The sequence below is a fragment of the Hyperolius riggenbachi genome, chromosome 1, assembly GCF_040937935.1.
Source record: "Hyperolius riggenbachi isolate aHypRig1 chromosome 1, aHypRig1.pri, whole genome shotgun sequence".
Taxonomy (NCBI): domain Eukaryota; kingdom Metazoa; phylum Chordata; class Amphibia; order Anura; family Hyperoliidae; genus Hyperolius; species Hyperolius riggenbachi.
In genome coordinates this window covers 242,068,094-242,094,213 of record NC_090646.1, presented here as the reverse complement: position 1 = coordinate 242,094,213, position 26,120 = coordinate 242,068,094, and the positions used below count along the sequence as shown (strand labels likewise).

The following is a 26,120-nucleotide window of genomic DNA, read 5'->3' as shown; positions in this document are numbered from 1 at the left end:
TAATTGTATCAAGTGAGGAACGTGACACATTCTCTGACTGTGGAGAAGCTCCTGGACACAGACACTCAAAGCATTTCTGCCTTCAATACATAATGAATAAAACTAGTTATGAATAAAATGCAAAGTCAGCTCTCAAAGCATAAAACTGTACTTTTGGGAACTTGTAATTTTTTAAATGAATAATACTTATGCACAAATGCAAATATAATAACCGTATGGCATATAAAAAGTAGAAAAACATGATTTTATTGAATATCGTGTCAAGGCTTTATACCGCTTTAACATATTTTTAAATCAGGAGTCTAGGATTAGGAAAAAAAATTCATTTCCATTTAAAGAAAAATCTATTGAATTTTCCTGGATTGGTAGAGGGGCTATTAGGGGTGATCTGGAGAGATGGTAAGGGAACCAGTTTTCGTGGTTTGGCAGGGTGGCCATAATTAAGTTGAATGTGATCCCCGTCTGTCTGAAAAGAGTTTCAGGTATGTAAGTGGCTGACTTCCAGACAGGAAGTGACTACAGTGTGACCCTGTCGGCACAGATTTGCATCAGATTCAAAAATTATTGATGAATCCGCTGCCTAAGTACCAGATGGCCACCTTTCCTGTACCAGAATTTTAGTTATCACACTCTACTCAATAAGCAAGAAATTCCCTTTATAACACAGGGAGGAGAGATTTGCTTTGTCTGCTACACTGACTAGTCTCAGAGATAAACACTTGGGGTACTACATGGGGTAGTGCACAATACTGCAAAAACAGCACAGTTTCTTCTGTAAGAGATACAGATTGCCCAGCAAGCTCACGGAGAACCAGAACTCCTAGGAGCATGTAAGGGGCTGAAAGGGATCAAAAAGCCTTCTTACTAAAATGTTATGCAAAACAGAAATTTGCCTTCTTAAAACAGAAGGTATTTAAAATCTCAATTGAACAAAGCACAGAGCATAGCAGCCAGACTGTGTCAGAATTCACAAAAAGTATAGTGTCAGATTGGGTGTGCTTGTTCTGCCACTACCCAGAAGTGTAATACAGTAACTGGTCCGGAAAGGATAAGCAGCAAAGTGCTGAAAAGGCCCCCATAGAGGATTAATAAACGTAAGTTGTAGTTTCAGGTGACGCCTTAAAGTGCAACTGAAGAGAGAGGGTAATGGAAGCTGCCATTTGTATTTCTTTCTAAGCAATACCAATAACCTGGTTATTCTGCTGGCCCTCTGCATCTAATACTTTTAGCCATAGACCCTGAACAAGCATATCCAGATCAGGCGTTTGACACTATTGTCAGATCTGACAAGATTAGCCGCATGCTTGTTTCTGGTGTTATTCAAACACTGCTGCAGCCAAATAGATCAGTGGGGCTGCCAGGCAACTGGTATTGTTTAAAAGGAAATAAATATGGCATTATTATTGTTGATTTTTAGAATCAGGTCACAGCATGTAGCTAGCAGGCAATTTGACTATGCTCCCAAAACCAGGAGCCTAGTATCTCTACAAAAACAGAAAAACTCTTAGCGAACACCATTTTCTTTAAGCCCAGATTTCTCAGCACAGAATAACACGTTTCAGCTACAAGAAAAGATTAGAAGGCTAACAACAACGTAGTCTGAAGCAACGATTAAAAGGTTAGGTTTCTAACATATTTAGAAGGCTTGTGAACCAAATCCTAAAGCAGTTCATGTAAATCCATATAATCCATACTATAAAATGTCACATCTGTGGTCACACTTTGAACATGGATTAAATACAGACAAATAGTGGTGCAGTTTATTTATTTATTTAAATATTTTTTGAGTAAACATCAGGCAAGACATCTACTGTATATTCTTCAGCATATAAAAAGGAACCTGAGGTGAGAATCATATGGAGGCATTTTAAACAATCCCAGTTGCCTGACAGTCTTTCTGATCTTTGCGGCTGCAGTAGTGTCTGAATACCACACCTGAAACAAGCATGTGGCTAATCTAGTCAGACTTCGGTCAGAGACATCTGAACTGCATGTTGGTTCAGAGTCTATTGCTAAACATATTAGAGGCAGATGATTAGCAGGACAGCGATGCAAAGTTCATTGTTTAACCTCTTGAGGACCGCAGTGCTAAACCCCCCTACTGACCAGGCCATTTTTAGTAAAATAGGCCACTGCAGCTTTAAGGCTAAGCTGCAGGGCCGCACAACACAGCACACAAGTGACCCCCCCCCCTTTTCTCCCCACCAACAGAGCTCTCTGTTGGTGGGGTCTGATCTCTGTTGGTGGGGTCTGATCGCTCCCCCCATGTTTATTTATTTATTTATTGTATAAATATTATTGTTACTGTTTTTTATTAAAGAAAAACTGTTTCTTTAAATATCTCTCCTCCCTCCCCCCTTACTCCCCACAGCAATTATGGCGATCGGCTGTCATAGGCTTCTGCCTATGAGAGCCGATCGCTCTCTTGTCCCCCAGGGGGACAGCCGTGCGACACGGCTGTCCCCAGTACAGCGCTGCTGCCGATCGCAGCGCTGTACATGTAAATAGACGGCGATCACGCCATCTAACAGTCTCCCGAGCGGCAATAGCCGCTCGGAGACTGAACGCGGGGCAGAGCTCCGCCCCCCCCCCCCCCCCAAGCAGGAGATGCGCTCGCAGCCTGCGCGCGATCTCCTGCAAAACAGAGCCCCAGGACTTTACGCCAGTCGGCGTTAGGCGGTCCTGGGGCCGCCGCCGCGGCCACGCCCATCGGCGTGAAGTGGCCGGCAAGAGGTTAAAAGGAAATAAATACACTGCTCAAAAACAAACAACAAAAAAAACTCTACAGGCTGATCCAGCTTAGATGTAGATGTAATGTCCTTAAAACAAGTCAAAATGAGCCTCAGTAGTGTGTGTGGCCTCCATGTGCCTGTATGACCGCTCTACGATGCCTGGGCATGCTCCTGATGAGGTGATGGAGGGTCTCCTGAGGGATCTCTCCCAGACCTGGACTAAAGCATCCATCAACTGGACAGTCTGGTGCAATGTGGCATTGGTGGATGGAGAAAGATGTGAGGCCACAGATGTTCTCAGTTGGATTCAGGTTTGGGGAATGGGCAGGCCATTCCATAGCACAAGGGATAGGAGGATCTCATCTCGGAACCTACTGGCAGTCAGGCTACCTCTGCTGCCGAGGGCTGTGTGGCCCCCGAAAGAAATGCCACCCCACATCATTACTGACTCACTGCCAGACTGGTCATGCTGGAGGATGTTGCAGGCAGCAGAACGTTCTCCATCATGTCTTCAGACTATGTCACATCTGTTGTGAACTTGCTTTCATCTGTTAAGAGGACAGGGACCAGAGGCGAACTTGCCAATCTTGGTGTTCTCTGGCACATGCCAAACGTCCGGCACAGTGTTGAGCTGTAAGCACAACCCTCACCTGTGGATGTCGGGCCCTCATACCACCCTCATGTAGTTTGTGACTATGACCATTTGAGCAGACACGCGCACATTTTCAGCCCACTGGAGGTCATTTTGCAGGGCTCTGGCAGTGCTCCTCCTGATCCTCTTTGCACAAAGGCGAAGGTAGCGGTCCTGCTGCTGGATTGTTGCCCTCCTACAGCCTCCTCCATGTCTCCTGATGTACTGGCCTGTGTACTGGTAGCGCCTCTATGCACTGAACACTGCGCTGACAGACACAGCAAACCTTCTTGACACAGCTTGAATTGATGTACCATCCTGGATGAGCTGCACTACCTGAGCTTGTAGACTCCATCTCATGCTACCACTAGAGTGAAAGCATCGCCAGCATTCAAAAGTGACCAAAAACATCAGCCAGAAATACTCCTTTATTGGGGATCTCTTGCTAACTGCATATCATTTACACTTGTTATCTATTCCCTTTGAACCACAGCATCTGAAATCGATTGTCAGTGTTGCTACCTGAGTGGACAGTTTGATTTCACATAAGTGTGATTGACTTGGAATTTACATAGTGTTGTTTACGTGTTCCCTATATTTTTTTGAACAGTGTATGTCAGCCTCTATAAGTCCCTAACCTTGGCAGGGCCAGTTCTCAAATGAAGCAAGGTAAAACACTTGCATTAGGCGCAGAGATTAAAGGAGCAGCACGTTTGTACTGTGTGCTTACACTAACAGCATGCAGTCAAAGTAGAAGGAGCAGTCGAAAAAGTCGCTGCCAAAAATGGGCACAATTGTTATTTATCGATATATGTGGGCACAATTGTTATTTATCGTAATATAGAAAGCCGTTACGCTATTTAGCGGGTGGCTGTAATTAAATTGAAATTTATCACATTATTGTTAGCAGGGATCAGGGGGTGTTAAGGTTAGGCACCACTAGGGGAGTCTTAGGGTCAGGCACCACCAGGGGAGGGTTCCGTGTGAGAGTAGGGAGAGGTTAGGTTATAGTTAGGTTCAACATTATCGGTAAATTTATTGATAATACCGCAATTAAATTGTTATTTACCGTTTTTTATTATAGTTTTTTAACGTTGTGCTTAAATTGTTATTTACCGATATTGCAAGTAATATCGTTATTTAACGTCATGCCTAAATTAGCTCGCAACTTTTTTAAATGTATGCGAAGTGAGAGGAGAGCGAGGTGAAAAGGTTATTAAAAAGCAGCTTGTTGTGCTGTGTGAGGAGTCTGACAGTGAGTGAGGAGGGGGGAGGAAGGAAAGCAGCAGTGTTTCATTTGACTTGCACAGCAGAAGGGAGGAGGTGGCACTGCTGTCCTGACTGAGGAGGAATGGAGTGGCTGAGGGTGAGCAGTTTGTTTGTCACAGACTCACAGCCAGCCAGTGTGCTATTGTGTTAAAGGGACACTTAAGTCAAACAAAAAAAATGAGTTTTACTCACCTAGGGCTTCCAATAGCCCCCTGCAGCTGTCCGGTGCCCTCGCTGTCTCCCTCCGATCCTCCTGGCCCCGCCGGAAGCCACTTCCTGTTTCGGTGACAGGAGCTGACAGGCTGGGGATGCGAGTGATTCTTCGCATTCCCAGACACATTAGCACCCTCTATGCTTCTATATGGTATATGATATATTCTATAGCAGCATAGAGGGTGCTATTGTGGCCAGGAACGCGAAGAATCACTCACGTCCCCAGCCTGTCAGCTCCTGTCACCGAAACAGGAAGTGGCTGCCGGCGGGGCCAGGAGGATCGGAGGGAGACGGCGAGGGCACCGGACAGCTGCAGGGGGCTATTGGAAGCCCCAGGTGAGTAAAACTCATTTTTTTTGTTTGACTTCAGTGTCCCTTTAAGCTGCAGCATGTCAATTGTCAGGTGCTGTGTGATCATTCCAAATCGAGGAGGGGGGGGGGGGGGCATCCTCACAAGTTTGCCTCAAGCAGCAAAACATCTAGAACTGGCCCTCCACCTTGGGTTACCTCTGAATCATGAGTGAAAGAAAGTCATCTTTCATTAACCAATAGCAGCTTTCCATCGTGTACTTCTAGAAGTGGTAATATACCGGTAATATAATTAGAGATTGTACTACAGATTGAAGCAAGAAGTTTTAAATCAGGTCGATACCATTTATTGGCTAACTACAAATTAATAAGAATAAACAAGCTTTTGGCCTTGCAGCCTTCGTCAGGTTTACATCCTGTTAGTTTGCAAGCTCGTGGTACAGACAGCTTATATACATGCAACATCAAAAGGGAAAACAGATATTTTTTTCAAGCATAAATACGTCATTAAGATGCCTTAATACAAACAGACCATCTAAATGGGGTAAGATAAGGATCCTTGTTTACTTCATTGCTCACAGACCTGGTATTAGGATTGACCCAGAGGTATCGTAAATTCTTAGTTCACAAGTTCAGCTAGAGTGGCTGAGACAGTTCATATATCATCAATCTCATACCAATATAGAAAGTTGTTGTCCTTATTCAAACCCTTCTGCACAGCTTTGAACCAATTTATAAATTTTGTTTCTGCTATTAATCGGTCATTTGACATTTTGAAGCCGCCCTTCAGGGCAGTGACACGAAGATCATCCATGCTGTGTCCGTTGTACCGAAAGTGTGAAGCAACTGGGAGTCCAGATTTGGTATCATTAATAGTGTGCCTGTGTCCATTCATACGTTTGCGCAGTGTTTGTCCAGTTTCTCCCACGTATATAACATTGGGGCATTTAGCACACATGATCAGATATACCAGATTGGTGGACCCACCGAAAAATTTACCTTGTACTCTGTACTCCTGTTGTGAACCTGGTATTGTTACCCTGTCAGTGGAGTAAATGTGTCTGCAGGTCCCACATTTTTTGTCGGCAGGGTGATGTTCCGTTTTGTTGAGGCCTATTCAAAGAGCTCCTGACAATCATCTGTTTTAGATTGTGTGGTTGCCGATATGACAAGAGTGGAGGTTTAGGGAATATCGTTCTCAGTCTGTGATCCTTGTGTAAAATGGGATGAAGTTCCTTAGCAATCCTCAAGATTTCCAGGTGTGGGTTGTAGGTGACAACCAAAGGGACACGTTCCTCTTTCTGGTTTTGCTTATATTTCAGGAGTTCAGTCCTGGGGATGTTGCTGGCTTTCCTGATTTGGGCCTCAGCCATGGGAGGACTGTAACCTTGTTTAATGAAAGTGTTCTTAAGGTGATCCAGGTGCTTGTCTCTGTCCATCCTGTCAGAACAAATCCGGTTGTACCTTATAGCTTGGCTGTAAATTATAGAGTTCTTAATGTGCTTGGGATGAAAACTGTCATATCTTAGGTATGTGGGACGGTCTGTAGGTTTGCGATACACAGAGGTTTGTATGTTGTTACCCCTGATGTATATGGTGGTGTCCAGAAAGTTAATCTCTGTGTGAGAGTAGGTAAGTTTCAATTTGATTGTAGGATGGAAGGCATTGAAGTTCCTGTGGAACTGGAGAAGATCATCCTCACTCGCGGACCAGATGATTAAAATATCATCAATGAAGCGGAAGTAGGCCAAGGGTTTTATGCCACATGCATTGAGGTATTCCTCTTCGATTTTGGCCATGAATAGATTTGCATACTGTGGAGCGAATCGCGAACCCATTGCCACGCCCATCTGCTGTAAATAGAGGTCCTGTCCAAAAGTCAAATAATTATGAGTGAGAATGAATTTGATCAGTCCAGTAATAGGCTTTACAGGTATGCCCTGACCCTGAAGATATTTACGGCAGGCCGCAATACCATCATCATGGGGAATGTTCGTGTACAGGGACTATACGTCCATCGTGGCCAGTATTGTTCCCTCAGGTACTGGGCCGATGGCTGTCAGTTTGTTCAGGAGGTGGGTGGTATCCTGTAAGTAGCTGGGTCTTTAACAGACAAGGGGTTTCAAGATGTTTTCCAGCCACCCTGAGATGTTCTCTGTAAGAGTTCCGCTCCCTGAGATTATGGGCCTGCCTGGGTTTCCCTCTATTCCGAACCACTTAATACAATTAGACCACCCTAATGCTAGGTACACACCTTACAATTTTCTGTTAGATTTACCTGCTAGATCGATCGGTAACTTGACAAACTGCTCAGACTGTAATCAGCTATTATTTTCATATTGAACTCTTATTATTTCTGTATCAAATTGTTTCTATTGCTATATTTTGTTCTGCATTATTTCTTTAAATAATGATCAACTACAGATTGGGAGCTCTGATTCATATAAATAAAACAATATCTCTACTGCAGTGACCAATGTCAACTAGGATTCCACCACAGACATTTTAACAAGATTTTTTTGGCCCTCAATATAAAAAGGTCAGAATGTTCTTGTACAGGGCATCCTGTCCTCACAGGAGGGTTGGAGTCTTGTGTGCAATGAAAAACAGATGATCAAAAATAAGACAAAAACAAAGCAACACTGAATGAATCCACGGGATTTATTTAAAATCTCAGTAATCAACAGAATCTGCAACAGCAACATAGGAGAAAAGCAATTTATGGCTAATTTTACTCTGGAAAAAAAAAAAAGTACTTATTTGTCTATGTTTGCACATATTTTAAATTTTTAATTTTTTCGCCATAGTGCCCCTTTAAGTGTAACAAATAGAAAGTGGAACTCAAGGAACTCAAGGTACTCAAGGTAAAACTTTTCTATTTAAAAATGTGCAAAGAAAAACAATAGAATATCTATGTGGGATTCACTGATGTCTGTGTGCTAAATGGTAGAGCTTTTCCCTTACTTCCTGTGGCATCCATGGCAACAGAACATGAGTGAATTTCTCAGACAATGGCACCGACAAAATAAACACACTTTTGGGGAATCTCTAAAGTCTATATTGTTGAAACGCAATGAAGAGTCCAGCTGACACAGTGAGTGATAATTCAGTATAGCTGAGAGCAAGGACTATACATATAAATATCAAATGGGAATAATGAGGCCATGCACTCTGACAATGCAGAAACATTATTAACACTAATGAGTGGCTCAGGGCTATATCAAAATGTAGAAATGTTAAAGGATATAAATAATCAGGATTAGAACATGTTTGAAAAGCTTATGCCATAAAATATACATTAAAAAATGTTTGTGCTTAAATTCTTAAAAACAAAACAAGGATAAAATCTGTGGGGATGGTTAATAAACCCCCAAAGGCCCGTGATATAACATTTCTGTTGGTGAGAATAGAGGCAAGACCCAATATTTAGGATTAGGACCTAAGCACACTTGCTGTTGAAATGTGGCTGTAAAAGGCTTAAAAACGTGCAAGTGTGCTCAAGGCCTTATGCTAGGAACACAACAATTTTCAGTTAGATTCACCTGCCAGATCGATTTTCCCAATCGATTTTCATAGAAGTGAACGGAAATCGATTGGAAAATCGATCGAAATTAAGATTGGACATGTTGGATAAAATCGTTCTGGCAGGTAAATCTAACAGAAAATTGTATGGTGTGTACCTAGCATTAGGGTGGTCTAATTGTATTAAGTGGTTTAGAATAGCCCAGAGATGAGTCATAAGGGTCTGCCCCTGCATAGAGACAAATGAGAAGACATTCTGATGTGTTTCATGGCAAGCATGACATCATCAGAAAATAAAACAGGTACTTGGACAACAAGCTGCTCGATCATTTAGATTAAATAAACAGGATAATCGAACGTTTTTATTGTACCATGTATGGCCACCGTAACACTAACCCCCCCCACCACCACCACCACCACCCCCCCAACCTATTGCTAACACTAAGCTAAGACTATCAAAAATTAAATATGTTAAGCTACCACGATCTATGCCTAGCTCTAACCAACCCCTTCCTACTCCTTACACTAATCTATGGCTACACTGTCACATATGGTTACTTATCCAGTCATCTCCATTGTCCCGGCACATGATCTATATCGTGCACATCCGGTGCCCAAATTGTCCACTGAGCACTGCTATAGCTGCAATTAGTATTGTGGGTTATGCGGTGCTCAGATTTCCAAGCAGCCACCCACATTTCCTGCACCACTCTTTAATAGAGATCATCATTGGGATACTAATTTTTCCTATTAATGCAGGTTGAAATGGAGCTAATCCCAAACTGCATCTGATTGGCCCAAGCGGTACACAAACTGCAACTACATTTGCATCAAGTCGGAAACATTTAAAATTCATTGATCGTCCCTTTTCCTTATTAGACAGTTGATGCTGAATTACATAAATTTTGTATGCAAATTGATGCAGCTTGAAAATGGACGAACTGAATTCCCTGTTGGTGGGATTCAATTAATTCAATTTCAAGCTGCATACATTCAAAATGATTTGCATCTCATTGACCATCCCTATTCCTTATGCGATTCTATTAAACTGAACGTGCCATCAAACAACTGCAATGGAAGCGGTGTAAGCATAATAATTTTTTTAACTATGGAAATTAGTCATACTTACATATTCCTGTGTAAAGTCAATGAGGTTCTGCAGGTCAATATCGTCTCTGTAAGCTTTGATGTTGCTATTGATAAAGATATACAGCTGGTCTTTAATCCAATCTTTAAAGACAAAAGCCAGGACGCCCGCTGTAAGCTCCAGGAAGAAAATAATTCCCAAGAACACTGAAAACTGGAAAAAGAATGACAAGAATTACATTTATGGACTCAGTGGTTAACTACTAGCATATTTTTCAATTCTCTATTATTTTTGCACCTGTATTTGAAAATGGTAAGACAGGTTACTGTGTGCAGAAAGCCTCAGTTTATGAATATACCCAGCAAGCCCCGCAACCTGTGGCTTGTCTCCCTTTGATGATGCTGGCAGTAGTTCCTCAGCAGGGTCACAATGCCAGTTGCACCGTACAGCTCCTGCAGCACCACCATTACAAAAACCTATTTAAAGTTATTCTCACATATGCATCAAGATCTAGCTATAGCAAAGACTAAAACAATATTAATTTTTCCATCAATACTGCTTCTGCAGACATATCGGTAACAGAAACTCGTATTATCCTGGAGAAACATACAGAAAACATTTTTCAGGCGAAGTCAAAAAGATGAGAGTTAAGGTGGCCACACATGATACAATAAAATGATTCAATTCTACGTTAATTCGATAAAAACGATCGGATCTCCTGCAAAAATTGAAAGGTTTTTTTTAATTCGACTGAAAAATCTGATCGGATTTCCCGTTTTCTTCGATTTTAATCAACCTGGAATTCCAGATATTTTTCTTCAATCTTTCTTAAGATTGTATGGTGTGTGTTGGATTGTCAATTTATTAATATGTACAAAATACTGTGGGAGGCGCCCTAAAGACCTTAGCTATAATTACTACCTCCGTACACCCCTAACCATGTAGTCTGCCCCCTCCCGGATTTAAACCCTTCACTTTGATGTATCCACTCCTCACCATAAGCCCCCTACTGTACGCGGGCCACAGCATATACTCGAGAGAGATATGTATATATACATACATGTGTATACAAGTATAGGTACACATAGGCATATAGGAGCGTTCTGTGGTCTCCATACAATTATATATGTATACAGAGGGTAACCTATGAACTATTTACATCCTCCTACTTAGCGATCTTGAAAATAAGAGTTATCGGACATTGTACACTTAGAAAGTCTTTATTAATATTGTTGCTAAGAGCATGGTGTTGGCATAAACTAATGATATTGATGTTAGCATAGACTGGTGTCTCCACAGCCTTCCTTTTCTCCCCCCCCTCCCCCCGTTTTTGACATGGACGCCGGTGTTCCACCGGCCCCTTGCAATACGGTCACTATCCGGAGCCTCCACGTGCAGCTAACCATAATAACCCTGTTCCACTGCTTTATACTCTGGCCGCATTCCCACTTAGGCTGACGGTGAACCGCCCACACCAACATGGCCACCGCGGCCTGACAGCCACACGCAAGATGGCTGCTACCCAGATACTCTTCAGGAGATGACGCACAACCTAACTGGATGTGACGTCACGAGAGCTCCGAACTTCCGCCAACACGGGCGCATTGACCGCGGATAGGCAGCTTTAAAGCTGTCGTGCAGCAGTCCGCGCGCATGGCGCCCAAACTGAGCATTCCTGACCTCCAGGTAAGCCGCACCTTGGCCACACATATGCGCCCCCACTCCCGACCCCCACACTCAGAGTAAGATCGATGGCTTACCGTTTTTATGCACCCTTAGGTCCCCAACCAAAAGTGGCACCTCAGACCAGGGCACACTATACCACCCACCTGCCTGTATCCTTCTTAACACCAGCTGCTGCTTATAACGTGAGAGCCTCCTCCCGTTATGTTACTTGCCCACTTGCCTGTATCCTTCATAACATCAGCTGCTGCTTATAACGTGGGAGCCTCTCCCGTTATGTTACCCCGTTCTAACTACTTGTGATTCTGACCGTTTTTATGCACCCTAGGTCCCTAACTAAAGGTGGCACCTCAGACCAGGGCACATTATACCATCCAAGTGCCTGTATCCTTCATAACTCTAGCTGCTGCTTATAACATGGGAGCTTCCTTCCGTTATGGTACCCCGTTCTAACTACATGTTTTTTATTCCCCCCACACCCACCTGATTTCCGTCTTAAAGCGGTTTAACACCCAGCATTACAACTTTGCTTTAAAAGATTGCTTACAGCTTACAAACTATTATGCCAGATTTTTTTTTAAGCAGAAATTCACTGAATGGGTTAAACATGACATTTTAGTGTTGGATTTAACTAGGAATCCGCATCCGTTCTTATCTGTAGTTACAAAATGTATCTTTATTTGTAATACAAATAGACCTTTGAAAAGCCTGCCGGGGAAGCCCTCTTTGTTCTCTCAGAGCAGTGTTTGTTTGTTACATTGTAGATAGATACATTTGTAACTAAACAAGCAAGCACGAGGAGCATTTCCAGCTAAATGCAGCACTAAAATGTCATGTTTAATCCATTCAGTGAATTTCTGCTAAAAAAAAAATCTGGCATAATAGTTTATAAGCTGTAAGCAATCTTTTAAAGCAAAGTTGAAATGCTGGGTGTTAGACCACTTTAAACTGAGCTAGGGAGAGATATATATGAATACAGGGTAAACGATTGCCAATAGATGTTTTTAGATGCTGTCTTATTTGCACATACATGTTGTGCCTATGTATATATTTTTCATGTATGTTGTATACACGCTTTTATTTATGTGAATTTTATAGAATTTATTCTTGACTAACTGGGTATCAGGCGCTTTTTAGGGGGCTAAGATAATCCCATATACTATGAGTTTAATATTGTTAACTAATTTGCATAGAAGTTACAATTCAGATCTCTCTATGTGCTTGGATTGTACCTAGGATTTTTATATGAGAGATGCACATTGAAGTCATATTGACTGCCGGTATGTGATTGATGTTTATACTTGCCTAATGGGCGCATATGCCCCTAATATGCATCTGCCCCAGACTAGGACTAATGTTCTTTTATGTCATTCTATTGTTATTACACTGTTTTAATTCATATGAAACAAGATGTTTTAGTCTGAGCGCCATCATGTTCTTGTTTCTCCTAAAGCACGCTACTTGACCTGAAGAAGCGACTTGTGGTCGCGAAACGCGTTGTCCTTAGTGCGATAAATAAATTTGAATTCTACTACCTTTGTGTGTGAGTCTTTGCACCAGGTAAGACGTTTTACGCTTACCTTTAATATATCTATGTTGTGCTGTATACCCTGAGTCATAAGGGCGCCTCCCACAGTATTTTGTACGTATTAATACCCCACAACGTGGGGTTATATCATTATAGTTTATAGTGGTATTTTTTTCCGGGAACGGCGACCGACAAGGCCGAGTGGAGACGGTACTTCTCCACATGCGCTGATGGTGGTTGCCAGATAAGCAACCCAGAATTGTGAGTATATTTTCACTACAATAGACCAAATTACGCAACGATAATACTCGATATCGGGCTCCCGGTGTCCTTGTGCTTTCTTGTTTCTACTAGTACTACTAATTTATTAATATACACACCCTAGCAATTTTGTCAGAGTTTCCAATCATTTTTATCATAATTGGGGAAAAATTGAACATACGTGTGTGGTACATTGGTCATATTTTTGAAATGTTACAATCAGTCAGAAAAATTTATTGCAATTCTTAAATTGAACAGATATTTAAAAAAATTGTATGGTGTGTAGCCACCTTAACCACTTGAGGACCTAGGGCTTTCTACCCCTTAAGGACCGGCGACTTTTTTTCCATTCAGACCACTGCAGCTTTCACGGTTTATTGCTCGCTCATACAACCTACCACCCAAATGAATTTTGGCTCCTTTTCTTGTCACTAATAAAGCTTTCTTTTGATGCTATTTGATTGCTCCTGCGATTTTTACTTTTTATTATATTCATCAAAAAAGACATGAATTTTGGCAAAAAAATGATTTTTTTAACTTTCTGTGCTGACATTTTTCAACTAAAGTAAAATTTCTGTATACATGCAGCGCGAAAAATGTGGACAAACATGTTTTTGATAAAAAAAAACCCATTCAGTGTATATTTATTGGTTTGGGTAAAAGTTATAGCGTTTACAAACTATGGTGCCAAAAGTGAATTTTCCCATTTTCAAGCATCTCTGACTTTTCTGACCCCCTGTCATGTTTCATGAGGGGCTAGAATTCCAGGATAGTATAAATACCCCCCAAATGACCCCATTTTGGAAAGAAGACATCCCAAAGTATTCACTGAGAGGCATAGTGAGTTCATAGAAGATATTATTTTTTGTCACAAGTAAGCGGAAAATGACACTTTGTGAGGAAAAAAAAAAAAAAAAAAAGTTTCCATTTCTTCTAACTTGCGACAAAAAAAAATGAAATCTGCCACGGACTCACCATGCCCCTCTCTGAATACCTTGAAGGGTCTACTTTCCAAAATGGGATCATTTGTGGGGTGTGTTTACTGTCCTGACATTTTGGGGGGTGCTAAATTGTAAGCACCCCTGTAAAGCCTAAAGGTGCTCATTGGACTTTGGACCCCTTAGCGCAGTTAGGCTGCAAAAAAGTGCCACACATGTGGTATTGCCGTACTCAGGAGAAGTAGTATAATGTGTTTTGAGGTGTATTTTTACACATACCCATGCTGGGTGGGAGAAATATCTCTGTAAATGACAATTTGTTAATTTTTTTTACACACAATTGTCCATTTACAGAGATATTTCTCCCACTCAGCATGGGTATGTGTAAAAATACACCACAAAACACATTATACTACTTCTCCTGAGTACGGCGATACCACATGTGTGGCACTTTTTTGCACCCTAACTGCGCTAAAGGGCCCAAAGTCCAATGAGTACCTTTAGGATTTCACAGGTCATTTTGAGAAATTTCGTTTCAAGACTACTCCTCACGGTTTAGGGCCCCTAAAATGCCAGGGCAGTATAGGAACCCCACAAATGACCCCATTTTAGAAAGAAGACACCCCAAGGTATTCCGTTAGTAGTATGGCGAGTTCATAGAAGATTTTATTTTTTGTCACAAGTTAGCGGAAAATGACACTTTGTGAAAAAACACAATTAAAATCAATTTCCGCTAACTTTTGACAAAAAATAAAATCGTCTATGAACTCACCATACTCCTAACGGAATACCTTGGGGTGTCTTCTTTCTAAAATGGGGTCATTTGTGGGGTTCCTATACTGCCCTGGCATTTTAGGGGCCCTAAACCGTGAGGAGTAGTCTTGAAACGAAATTTCTCAAAATGACCTGTGAAATCCTAAAGGTACTCATTGGACTTTGGGCCCCTTAGCGTACTTAGGGTGCAAAAAAGTGCCACACATGTGGTATCGCCATACTCGGGAGAAGTAGTACAATGTGTTTTGGGGTGTATTTTTACACATACCCATGCTGGGTGGGAGAAATTTCTATGTAAATGGACAATTGTGTGTAAAAAAATCAAACAATTGTCATTTACAGAGATATTTCTCCCACTTAGCATGGGTATGTGTAAAAATACACCCCAAAACGCATTATACTACTTCTCCTGAGTACGGCGGTACCACATGTGTGGCACTTTTTTACACCCTAAGTACGCTAAGGGGCCCAAAGTCCAATGAGTACCTTTAGGATTTCACAGGTCATTTTTGTTTCAAGACTACTCCTCACGGTTTAGGGCCCCTAAAATGCCAGGGCAGTATAGGAACCCCACTAATGACCCCATTTTAGAAAGAAGACACCCCAAGGTATTCCGTTAGGAGTATGGTGAGTTCATAGAAGTTTTTATTTTTTTGTCACAAGTTAGCGGAAATTGATTTTAATAGTTTTTTTTCACAAAGTGTCATTTTCCGCTAACTTGTGACAAAAAATAAAATCTTCTATGAACTCACCATACTCCGTACGGAATACCTTTGGGTGTCTTCTTTCCAGAATGGGGTCATTTGTGGGGTTCCTATACTGCCCTGGCATTTTAGGGGCCCTAAACCGTGAGGAGTAGTCTTGAAACCAAATGTCGCAAAATGACCTGTGAAATCCTAAAGGTACTCATTGGACTTTGGGCCCCTTAGCGTACTTAGGGTGTAAAAAAGTGCCACACATGTGGTACCGCTGTACTCAGGAGAAGTAGTATAATGCGTTTTGGGGTGTATTTTTACACATACCCATGCTAAGTGGGAGAAATATCTCTGTAAATGACAATTGTTTGATTTTTTTACACACAATTGTCCATTTACATAGAAATTTCTCCCACCCAGCATGGGTATGTGTAAAAATACACCCCAAAACACATTATACTACTTTTCCTGAGTACGGCGGTACCACATGTGTGACACTTTTTTGCAGCCTAGGTGCGCTAAGGGGCCCAACGTCCTATTCACAGGTCATTTTGAAGCATTTGTTTTCTAGACTACTCCTCGCGGTTTAGGGCCCCTAAAATGCCAGGGCAGTATAGGAACCCCACAAGTGACCCCATTTTAGAAAGAAGACACCCCAAGGTATTCCGTTAGGTGTATGGCGAGTTCATAGAAGATTTTATTTTTTGTCACAAGTTAGTGAAAAATGACACTTTGTGAAAAAAAACCAATAAAAATTAATTTCCGCTAACTTTTGACAAAAAATTAAATCTTCTATGAACTCGTCATACACCTAACATAATACCTTGGGGTGTCTTTTTTTTCTAAAATGGGGTCACTTGTGGGGTTCCTATACCGCCCTGGCATTTTACAGGCCCAAAACCGTGAGTAGTCTGGAAACCAAATGTCTCAAAATGACTGTTCAGGGGTATAAGCATCTGCAAATTTTGATGACAGGTGGTCTATGAGGGGGCGAATTTTGTGGAACCGGTCATAAGCAGGGTGGCCTTTTAGATGACAGGTTGTATTGGGCCTGATCTGATGGATAGGAGTGCTAGGGGGGTGACAGGAGGTGATTGATGGGTGTCTCAGGGGGTGGTTAGAGGGGAAAATAGATGCAATCCATGCACTGGGGAGGTGATCGGAAGGGGGTCTGAGGGTTTGGCCGAGTGATCAGGAGCCCACACGGGGCAAATTGGGGCCTGATCTGATGGGTAGGTGTGCTAGGGGGTGACAGGAGGTGATTGATGGGTGTCTCAAGGTGTGATTAGAGGGGGGAATGGATGCAAGCAATGCACTGGCGAGGTGATCAGGGCTGGGGTCTGAGGGCATTCTGAGGGTGTGGGCGGGTGATTGAGTGCCCTAGGGGCAGATAGGGGTCTAATCTGATAGGTAGCAGTGACAGGGGGTGATTGATGGGTAATTAGTGGGTGTTTAGGGTAGAGAATAGATGGAAACACTGCGCTTGGGTGGTGATCTGATGTCGGATCTGCGGGCGATCTATTGGTGTGGGTGGGTGATCAGTTTGCCCGCAAGGGGCAGGTTAGGGGCTGATTGATGGGTGGCAGTGACAGCGGGTGATTGATGGGTGGCAGTGACAGGGGGTGATTGATGGGTGATTGATAGGTGATTGACAGGTTATCAGTGGGTTATTACAGGGGAGAACAGATGTAATTAATGCACTGGTGAATTGATAAGGGGGGGTCTGAGGGCAATCTGAGCGTGTAGGCGGTCGATTGGGTGCCCGCAAGGGGCAGATTAGGGTCTGATCTGATAGGTAACAGTGACAGGTGGTGATAGGGAGTGATTGATGGGTGATTGATGGGTAATTAGTGGGTGTTTAGAGGAGAGAATAGATGGAAACACTGCGCTTGGGTGGTGATCTGATGTCGGATCTGCGGGCGATCTATTGGTGTGGGTGGGTGATCAGATTGCCCGCAAGGGGCAGGTTAGGGGCTGATTGTTGGGTGGCAGTGACAGGGGGTGATTGATGGGTGATAGGTGATTGGCAGGTGATTGACAGGTGATCAGTGGGTTATTACAGGGAAGGACAGATGTAATTAATGCACTGGCGAATTGATAAGGGGGGGGGGGGGGGGTCTGAGGGCAATCTGAGCGTGTGGGCGGGTGATTGGGTGCCCGCAAGGGGCAGATTAGGGTCTGATCTGATAGGTAACAGTGACAGGTGGTGATAGGGGGTGATTGATGGGTAATTAGTGGGTGTTTAGAGAAGATAACAGATGTAAACGATACATTTGGGAGGTAATCTGACGGCGGGTTTGCGGGCGATCTAATGGTGTGGGTGGGTGATCAGATTGCCCGCAAGGGGCAGGTTAGGGGCTGATTGATGGGTGGCAGTGACAGGGGGTGATTGATGGGTGATAGGTGATTGGCAGGTGATTGACAGGTGATCAGTGGGTTATTACAGGGAAGAACAGATGTAATTAATGCACTGGTGAATTGATAAGGGGGGGTCAGAGGGCAATCTGAGCGTGTGGGCGGGTGATTGGGTGCCCGCAAGGGGCAGATTAGGGTCTGATCTGATAGGTAACAGTGACAGGTGGTGATAGGGGGTGATTGATGGGTAATTAGTGGGTGTTTAGAGAAGATAACAGATGTAAACGATACATTTGGGAGGTAATCTGACGGCGGGTTTGCGGGCGATCTAATGGTGTGGGTGGGTGATCAGATTGCCCGCAAGGGGCAGGTTAGGGGCTGATTGATGGGTGGCAGTGACAGGGGGTGATTGATGGGTGATAGGTGATTGGCAGGTGATTGACAGGTGATCAGTGGGTTATTACAGGGAAGAACAGATGTAATTAATGCACTGGTGAATTGATAAGGGGGGGTCAGAGGGCAATCTGAGCGTGTGGGCGGGTGATTGGGTGCCCGCAAGGGGCAGATTAGGGTCTGATCTGATAGGTAAAAGTGACAAGTGGTGATAGGGGGTGATTGATGGGTGATTGATGGGTAATTAGTGGGTGTTTAGAGGAGAGAATAGATGTAAACAATGGATTTGGGAGGTGATCTGATGTCGGATCTGTGGGCGATCTATTGGTGTGGGGGGGTGATCAGATTGCCCGCAAGGGGCAGGTTAGGGGCTGATTGATGGGTGGCAGTGACAGGGGGTGATTGACGGGTGATTGATGGGTGATTGACGGGTGATTGACAGGTGATTGACAGGTGATCAGGGGGATAGATGCATACAGTAAACAGGGGGGGGTGGTCTGGGGGGGGGGTCTGGGGAGAATCTGAGGGGTGGGGGGTGATCAGGAGGGGGCAGGGAGCAGGGGGGGGGATAAAAAAAAAATAGCGTTGACAGATAGTGACAGGGAGTGATTGATGGGTGATTAGGGGGGTGATTGGGTGCAAACAGGGGTCTGGGGGGTGGGCAGGGGGGGGGTCTGATGGGTGCTGTGGGCGATCTGGGGCGGGGGGGGGAGAAAATCAGTGTGCTTGGTGCAGACTAGGGTGGCTGCAGCCTGCCCTGGTGGTCCCTCGGACACTGGGACCACCAGGGCAGGAGGCAGCCTGTATAATACACTTTGTAAACATTACAAAGTGTATTATACACTTTGTATGCGGCGATCGCGGGGTTAACATCCCGCCGGCGCTTCCGTATAGCCGGCGGGATGTTGCGGCGAGCGAGCGGTGACAGGCGCCGGCGGAGGATCGCGTCACGGATGACGCGATCGCTCCGCCCATGCCCTTAAATGGACCGCCGCCTCTGTGGGTGAGGCCGTCCTGCAGGGCTCCACTTCCCCGCCGCCCCTGTGTAGTGGGCGGTCGGGAAGTGGTTAATGGTCCCTTCAATTATGGACTCTGCTATGAGGAGGTGTTTTTTTTACGTGATAACAGTGTTACCTTTTGTATAGTGTTTATTTTGGCTCATTGAGTTTCGGCAATCTGCCGTCTTCAGGGGAGTAAACCTAAGGTAAGGTTTACTCCCCTGAAGACGGCAGATTGCCGAAACTAGTCGGGACAAGAGCGGGCAGCACACACCAGGGTCGCTTATAGAGGACACTTAGTACCACATTGGGTGGGAAGCGAAATAGGCCAAGAGGGGATCCTAAGTGGATTAGGACCCTCCTGAAGTAAGTGCAACCTGCACCCTATGATCTTCCTTTTATCCAGAAATAAATGAGAATTGTTTTAACAACCACTGAAAGCATCCCTGTCTTATCTTGTTGCACCGTGAGTGCATATACAGGAGGTGACAAGTGGGAAGATGTACATCATAAAGAAAATATTAAGAATATACCTGCGCTGTGACTACTGTACTTTAAAGCGGAACTGAAGGATCTTTTTTTAATACAATGTGATAATATGGGTATGTACCTTTAACGATGACATACCTCTGTGCACCCTATGGAGCTCTTTGTGTGTTCTCTCCATCCCGAGATTCTGCCGGTAAACAGCATCGACTTATAAGTCGATGCTAAAATCAGGCAGACGAGTCAGTTTTCCTCTCCCTGCAAAATGGTTTACTTCCCCTCAGGCCAGGTACCCGCCCTTTCTCCGCCCCACCAGTGCCACTCCACGCTCGTTCCTTCAGCGCAGCGTGAGCGCTGATATGACACATGAACGAGGAGGAGACAGGCCTCTGTACATCCCTTCCTTCTGATCCACCAGCGTTAGGCTGTAAATCCCCCCTCATTCCACTGATCTCCCCCCTATTGTGGGCAGTGTCCCTGGCAGCGCTGTGAATAGGGCAGGGGGTGTTTTACTCACGGAGGCTCTTTCCAGCGATGAACGAGTATCCTTCTCTGCATCCAGCTCTGGGCTATTGTATACAGTCAGCCGCGTGTACTGTTTACAATAGCCCAGAGCTGCATGCAGAGAAGAATACTCGTTCATCGCTGGAAAGAGCCTCGGTGAGTAAATCATCCCCTGCCCTATTCACAGCGCTGCCAGGGACACTGCCCACAATAGGGGGGAGATCAGTGGAGGGAGGGGGGATTTACAGCCTAACGCTGGGGGATCAGAATGCACAGCAGAGGGACGGGGGATTTACAGCCTAACGCTGGGGGATCAGAGGGAATGCAGAGTGGAGGGAGGGTGGATGTATTGCCTAACGCTGGGGAATCAGAAGGAATGAATGTACAGTGGAGGGAGGGGGGGTTTACAGCCTAACGCTGGGGAACAGGAGGAGGAGGAAGGGATGCACAGTGGAGGGAGGGTGTATCAGCTGCTACAAATCTCCATGGCTGCGTTCACGAGCCTGGCTCGTCCATACCACTTTCAGCAACTGTTAGCTGGACGAGCCAGGCTCCTTCTTACCGCTTAACCGCTAGGGAGGTTATTACAAACAGTACAAGTGTACTCACAATGGTAGCTGGGCTCTTGATTGAGAGTGCACGAGAGGACAAGTTACGCATGTGCAGTGCTGTAATCCTCTCGTGCACGTACCACAAAAAAAAAAAAATACATACCAATGAGGAGCAGTAACCCGTAAGTTATCAGGCACTGCGGCCATCTTGGCTGAAACCAGGAAATGAATAAAAATTACAAAATACAGTGATTGCAGCAGCGGGGAGCGGCAAAAATCATACAGACAGATAGAGTTTATAATTTAGAATCTACTGGTATGTTTATTTTTATTTATTTTTTCTATATTGCAGTTCCGCTTTAAGTATTGTGCTTGAATTAGAGAATACCTTTACCAACTAGGGGTGGATGTGAGTATAATACTACAGTTTATATTTACATCTGTTATAGAAAAGAAGAAACGTGCTTCCAAAAATGCTAATCTACAGCTGCTGCTATCCTACCAGGCTGAAGGATAGATAAAGTTAAAGTTGTAGTTGACTTGCTGATAGACTATATCTTCTGAGGCAGTTGTACATTCTAGCTTCACAGGCCCACAGACAATACTTTTAGCAGCTTTCCATTGGACACCACCAGACCAACTCAAGCATAATACATTTAAAGTAACACTATCAATTAAAACAACCTTTTTTAATATTCTATATTAGGGTATACATTACCACTAGTGCTAGGGGCACTTTATTTATTCACCCAGTTCTCTCTCACTGCTTAAAAAGCATCCTTCATTCCTCACATAGCTCACAAATATACTTCACTGTGTCAAAGCATGCAGGAGACATGAGGAGGAGGCTGATCTGAGGTGGTAACAGGTAACTAAAAGATAAGCTGTAACATTGCTGAAATATAACTAGCAGGGGCATGTGTATGCACTATTACTGACTGACTGACTGGCTTACTTGTGATCATACACTCAAGGCTGCATCGACTTCAAAGGCTGCTACACTGGGGAGAGACTCTGTTTACAAAGGCATTATCAGGAGCTTTATCAGTCAGAAAACAGAAGACAAGGAACACATATTGTTGGAATCTTTAACCTTTTATCACCATCTGAATAAGATTCTTTCAGCAAGGTGATTATTAAACTATACACTGAGAAGTTGATAGCATTCCCCCTGTGCAGGGGCATAGTCTAGCCCTCTGAGAGCCCAACACTTTTGTATCTAAAACTGATTGAGGATTTTACAGCAGAGAGGCAGAGCTGTGTGGGGAAGGAAATTGCTCCTAGTACTTGTGGTAATGTGTGCCCTAACATACAGCGTTTAAAAAAAAATGCTTTAATCAATAGTATTCCTTTAAGGTGGCCATACACTCACTGATTTTCTCATTCGATTCCTTGCAGGCTCAATTCATCTGCTGGGAATCGATCCCCCAAATTGTCAGATCGATCGATTTGGGATCAATGTTTACTAAAAATCAATTGAATATATTGAACGAACAGGATGGAAATTTTAAAACAATTTTGAGCAGGGCAAGGGCATTGGCAGATCGATGACCTATAGTTTTGCACTACAGGGAACAATGCAACTTTATCAATGTATGGTAGGAATCCATTACGTCTGAATCAATTATTTTCAGAAAGGAATCAATCATTTTGGAACACTGAGGGGAAATCTATAAGTGTATGGCCAGCTTTACAGTTTAATATAATAGGCCTTGAGCTTAGAAAAGGACAAAGTAGTGTGTCAATCTGATCCCACATGCTACACTAAGATTTTATTCTTGATGCTCATCAAAATGCACTTTGAACAATGTTTACATAAAGCTTTTTACTTTTATGATGGTGCGGATCCCTACTATTCTATTGGATGTGACGTATCACTGTGGCACCAGTTGTGGATCCAGCATGTCACACACACCATTAGGTGCTGAACCAATACTTTATAGTTTGGTGATGCATGTCAAGGCAATCTCTCCTAAGCAATCTTCAAAAATTTTACTTTCCATTTTGTGACCCGGCAGGCACTTATCAAATGTGAATGGATAGCTTAAACACTGGCCAAGGCTAGAAAGGGCCAAATGTCTCATGTGAGAAAGGCTGAGAGTGGCCAGCACTCTCACAGGTGTAAAAAGGCGTTTGATTTTTTTTTACCAGGGTCACAAGCAGTACTGTCATCAAGGAATGGGCAAGAGCCAGAGAGACCAAGGACCTAAACACCTACTAAGTGAGAAAATGTGTGGTTTGAATTTTAAACTAAGTGAATAAAAGGCACTATTTTAAGGGGCTTGATGAATACAGGCAATCAGCGTCTACTGTCACTGTGTAACACTGGTCAACCTGCAAGTTTGTAAAGCTGTGAATGACTGTATTGCAGACTTGTAAAGGAGTACAGGAGTGTAAAGTGCACAACGCTACTTCAGTATACACTCCTTTCATGTACGATATATAGAGTTACATGTAGTGAGGCAGCTGTTGACTCTTACTCTCATGTAAAGAAGCAATGTAACACAATGCAGAGTGATGAATTTCCCTGGTCCACTCGCCAATCCAAGGTTTCCTCCTACCACCATATCACTTTTCTATTGATGGTGTGTATGCTACAGCTGCAGACAGCTGGCTGGGAGCCTTCCCAGTAGATCAAAGTAACGTCATCATATCTGGCCTGCGGCTGACATTGGCTGGCTTTCATTTCTTTTACACGAGATCACATTCTGAATCACTGCAAGGAATTCATAATCATTTGTCCATAAGGCCTATGATCTACGGCCAAGTTTTGTAAGATAGATGCAACAGTAGTACTTCCATTTTAGCTGTATGAGATAATAAAATGCACATGCACAACCATGGCTTATTTATTTACATTCAACCTAGAGCATCAGTCAGAACTATAATTTAAACAGTTTCATTGCGGTAAACCTGCCATGCATATTATTTTTATACATCTATATAGAGCATTGGCACATATTTCATAGTGCTTTACAGAGCACACTGCAGAAGTAACATTGCTAACTTTCGTACAGCAAAGTCACAACCCAAGGTTCTACTAGTGATGATCGTAATACGCTAATTACGATTTTGTGAAATTTTGCATATTTTTCGTAATTACGATCATAATGGAAAAATCATAATGAAAAATTATACGAAATTTCGCATAATTACGACCATACACACATTTTTCATAATTATGCTTATTTTTGTAATTACGATTTCGGGACTAATTTTCATGTAAAATCTCAAAATACAATTTTATGTTATCCTGATTTTATGGAATTTCCTAGTTTTACGAAATTACGCTGAATGAAACACAAAATTACAATTCAATGCAAAATTACTACACCAAACTACAAATTTCCCGATAATTACAATTTTGTGTTGCAATTACAAAAATTTGAAAATTTGGCTCATCACTAGTCTCTATCACTTAAAGGGACCCCGAGCAGTGCAGAAACTATGGAAACATCCATCTTTCCATAGTTACATTGTATTACACAGGCCGACTTTTTCTGCTGAATGGAGCTGCTGACACTGGGGAAAGTGTCGTCCTGTGTAATACAAGTAACTATGGAAAGATGGATATCATTTTAAAGCTCTCTTTCTCCTCTTTCTGGCGACACCTAAATCGTCGCTCTACGCCTTTTAGTTTTCTTTATTTTCGCGATTGAAATCATGGCCGCTGCAATTTCAATCGCGAAAATAGCGAAAACTAAAAGGCGGAGGGCGGTGATTTATATATCATTGGAAAGAGGAGAAGGAGAGCTTTAAAATGATATGCATCTTTCCATAGTTTCTGCACTGCTCGGAGTCCCTTTAAGGGCCACATTCAGGGAGGTAGCCAGTCAACTTACAGGTATGTTTGGAAGCATTAGGAGGAAACTGGTGAAGCATTGAGTAAACACATAAAGAGCATAAAAAACTTCATATAGGTAGAGTTCTTGCTAGGAGTCGAACCGGAGACTCTAATATTGCACAGGTCAAGTGCTAACCACTTAACTACTGTGATGTAAATATACCAAGAAAACGTTTCTGCTTTTACCGGTGTAAATATATAGTTTACTAAATACAGAATTATAACTCTACATTCATCTATCTTTAGGCCTTTCCTCTAGCAGGACTATAAACCCTTAAAGAGGACCCACAACAAGTCATAGCAGAACATAAAAAAAGGATTTAGGATACATTTTTACATTCATTATCCCGGTTTCAGCATCATAAACACTTCTTATATCAATGTATAGCAGAGGTGCCCACACTTTTTTGGCTTATGAGCTACTTTGAAAAATCATCATGTCAAAATGATATACTCATGTACAATTTTAGGAAAATGTAGTGGGATCGAGATCTACCAAGAAGTCCTTCGCGGTCTACTGGTAGATCGCAATCTACCTAATGGGCACCCCTGATGTTTAGGGATGAGCCTCCGAGCGCTCAATCCAAGTTTTGACTGAAATAGGCTGTACACCTGCAGCCCATGGGGGAAGGGGATTTAAACTCAACTTTGTCGCCATCTCTGACCATTGCATTATTTGTTGCGTGGGGGGGGGATGTTAACTCACCTTTTAACGCCATCTCTGACCATTGCATTCCACGTTGCGTTCCATTACTCCACTCTTACTTCCCCCTTCAAAGCTGGAAGGAGGAAGCTTCACAGTGATGTGGAACACAAAGGTGCCAACAAGAGTGAGTTAATCTCCCCTTCTGTTCGACCCATGGGTCTGTTTCTGTCAAAACTTAGATTGAGCACTCTGGAAGCATAAGCTTTTCTCAGAACAGTGCATAGTGATGTGCTACAGGGGGAAAGGTTATATGAATATAAATGCCAGACTAAACAGGAGGCTTTTCAGTTTAGATTTAAATGCCTACAGGGCTGGAGTTGACTTGATTGAGTGTGGCAAGGTGTTCAAAAGAGTAGGGACAGCATGACAAGCCTAGTTCTGCACACAAAAACAACTCAAGTGGATACTGAAGAAACACTTACAAATTTCAGTAGGAAGGTGTTTTCCCTGAGTGCACCAATACATCCAGCAAAGCCCAAGATAAACATTACCCCTCCTACCACCAGGAAGAGCCACACAGGATCAAATCCCCCAAGGTCCGTGATGGAGGAGATGTTGGACAGCACACCCTATAAAAGACAAGACAAGTGATGTTACAATACACAATAACACACTGATAAATAACATGATGTATTTCTGAA

At 43.2% G+C, this 26,120-nt stretch overlaps 1 protein-coding gene across 1 annotated transcript in view; it reads right to left on the bottom strand.

Moving 5' to 3' along the window:
- Positions 1 to 26,120, bottom strand: part of TSPAN5 (tetraspanin 5) — a 213,091-nt gene that overhangs the window by 15,256 nt on the left and 171,715 nt on the right. The window contains exons 3-4 of the mRNA XM_068232169.1: positions 25,902 to 26,048; positions 9,806 to 9,976 (exon numbers count right to left, since the gene is read on the bottom strand). Coding sequence (XP_068088270.1) covers positions 9,806 to 9,976; positions 25,902 to 26,048 — 318 coding nt within the window. The remainder of the gene's footprint in view (positions 1 to 9,805; positions 9,977 to 25,901; positions 26,049 to 26,120) is intronic.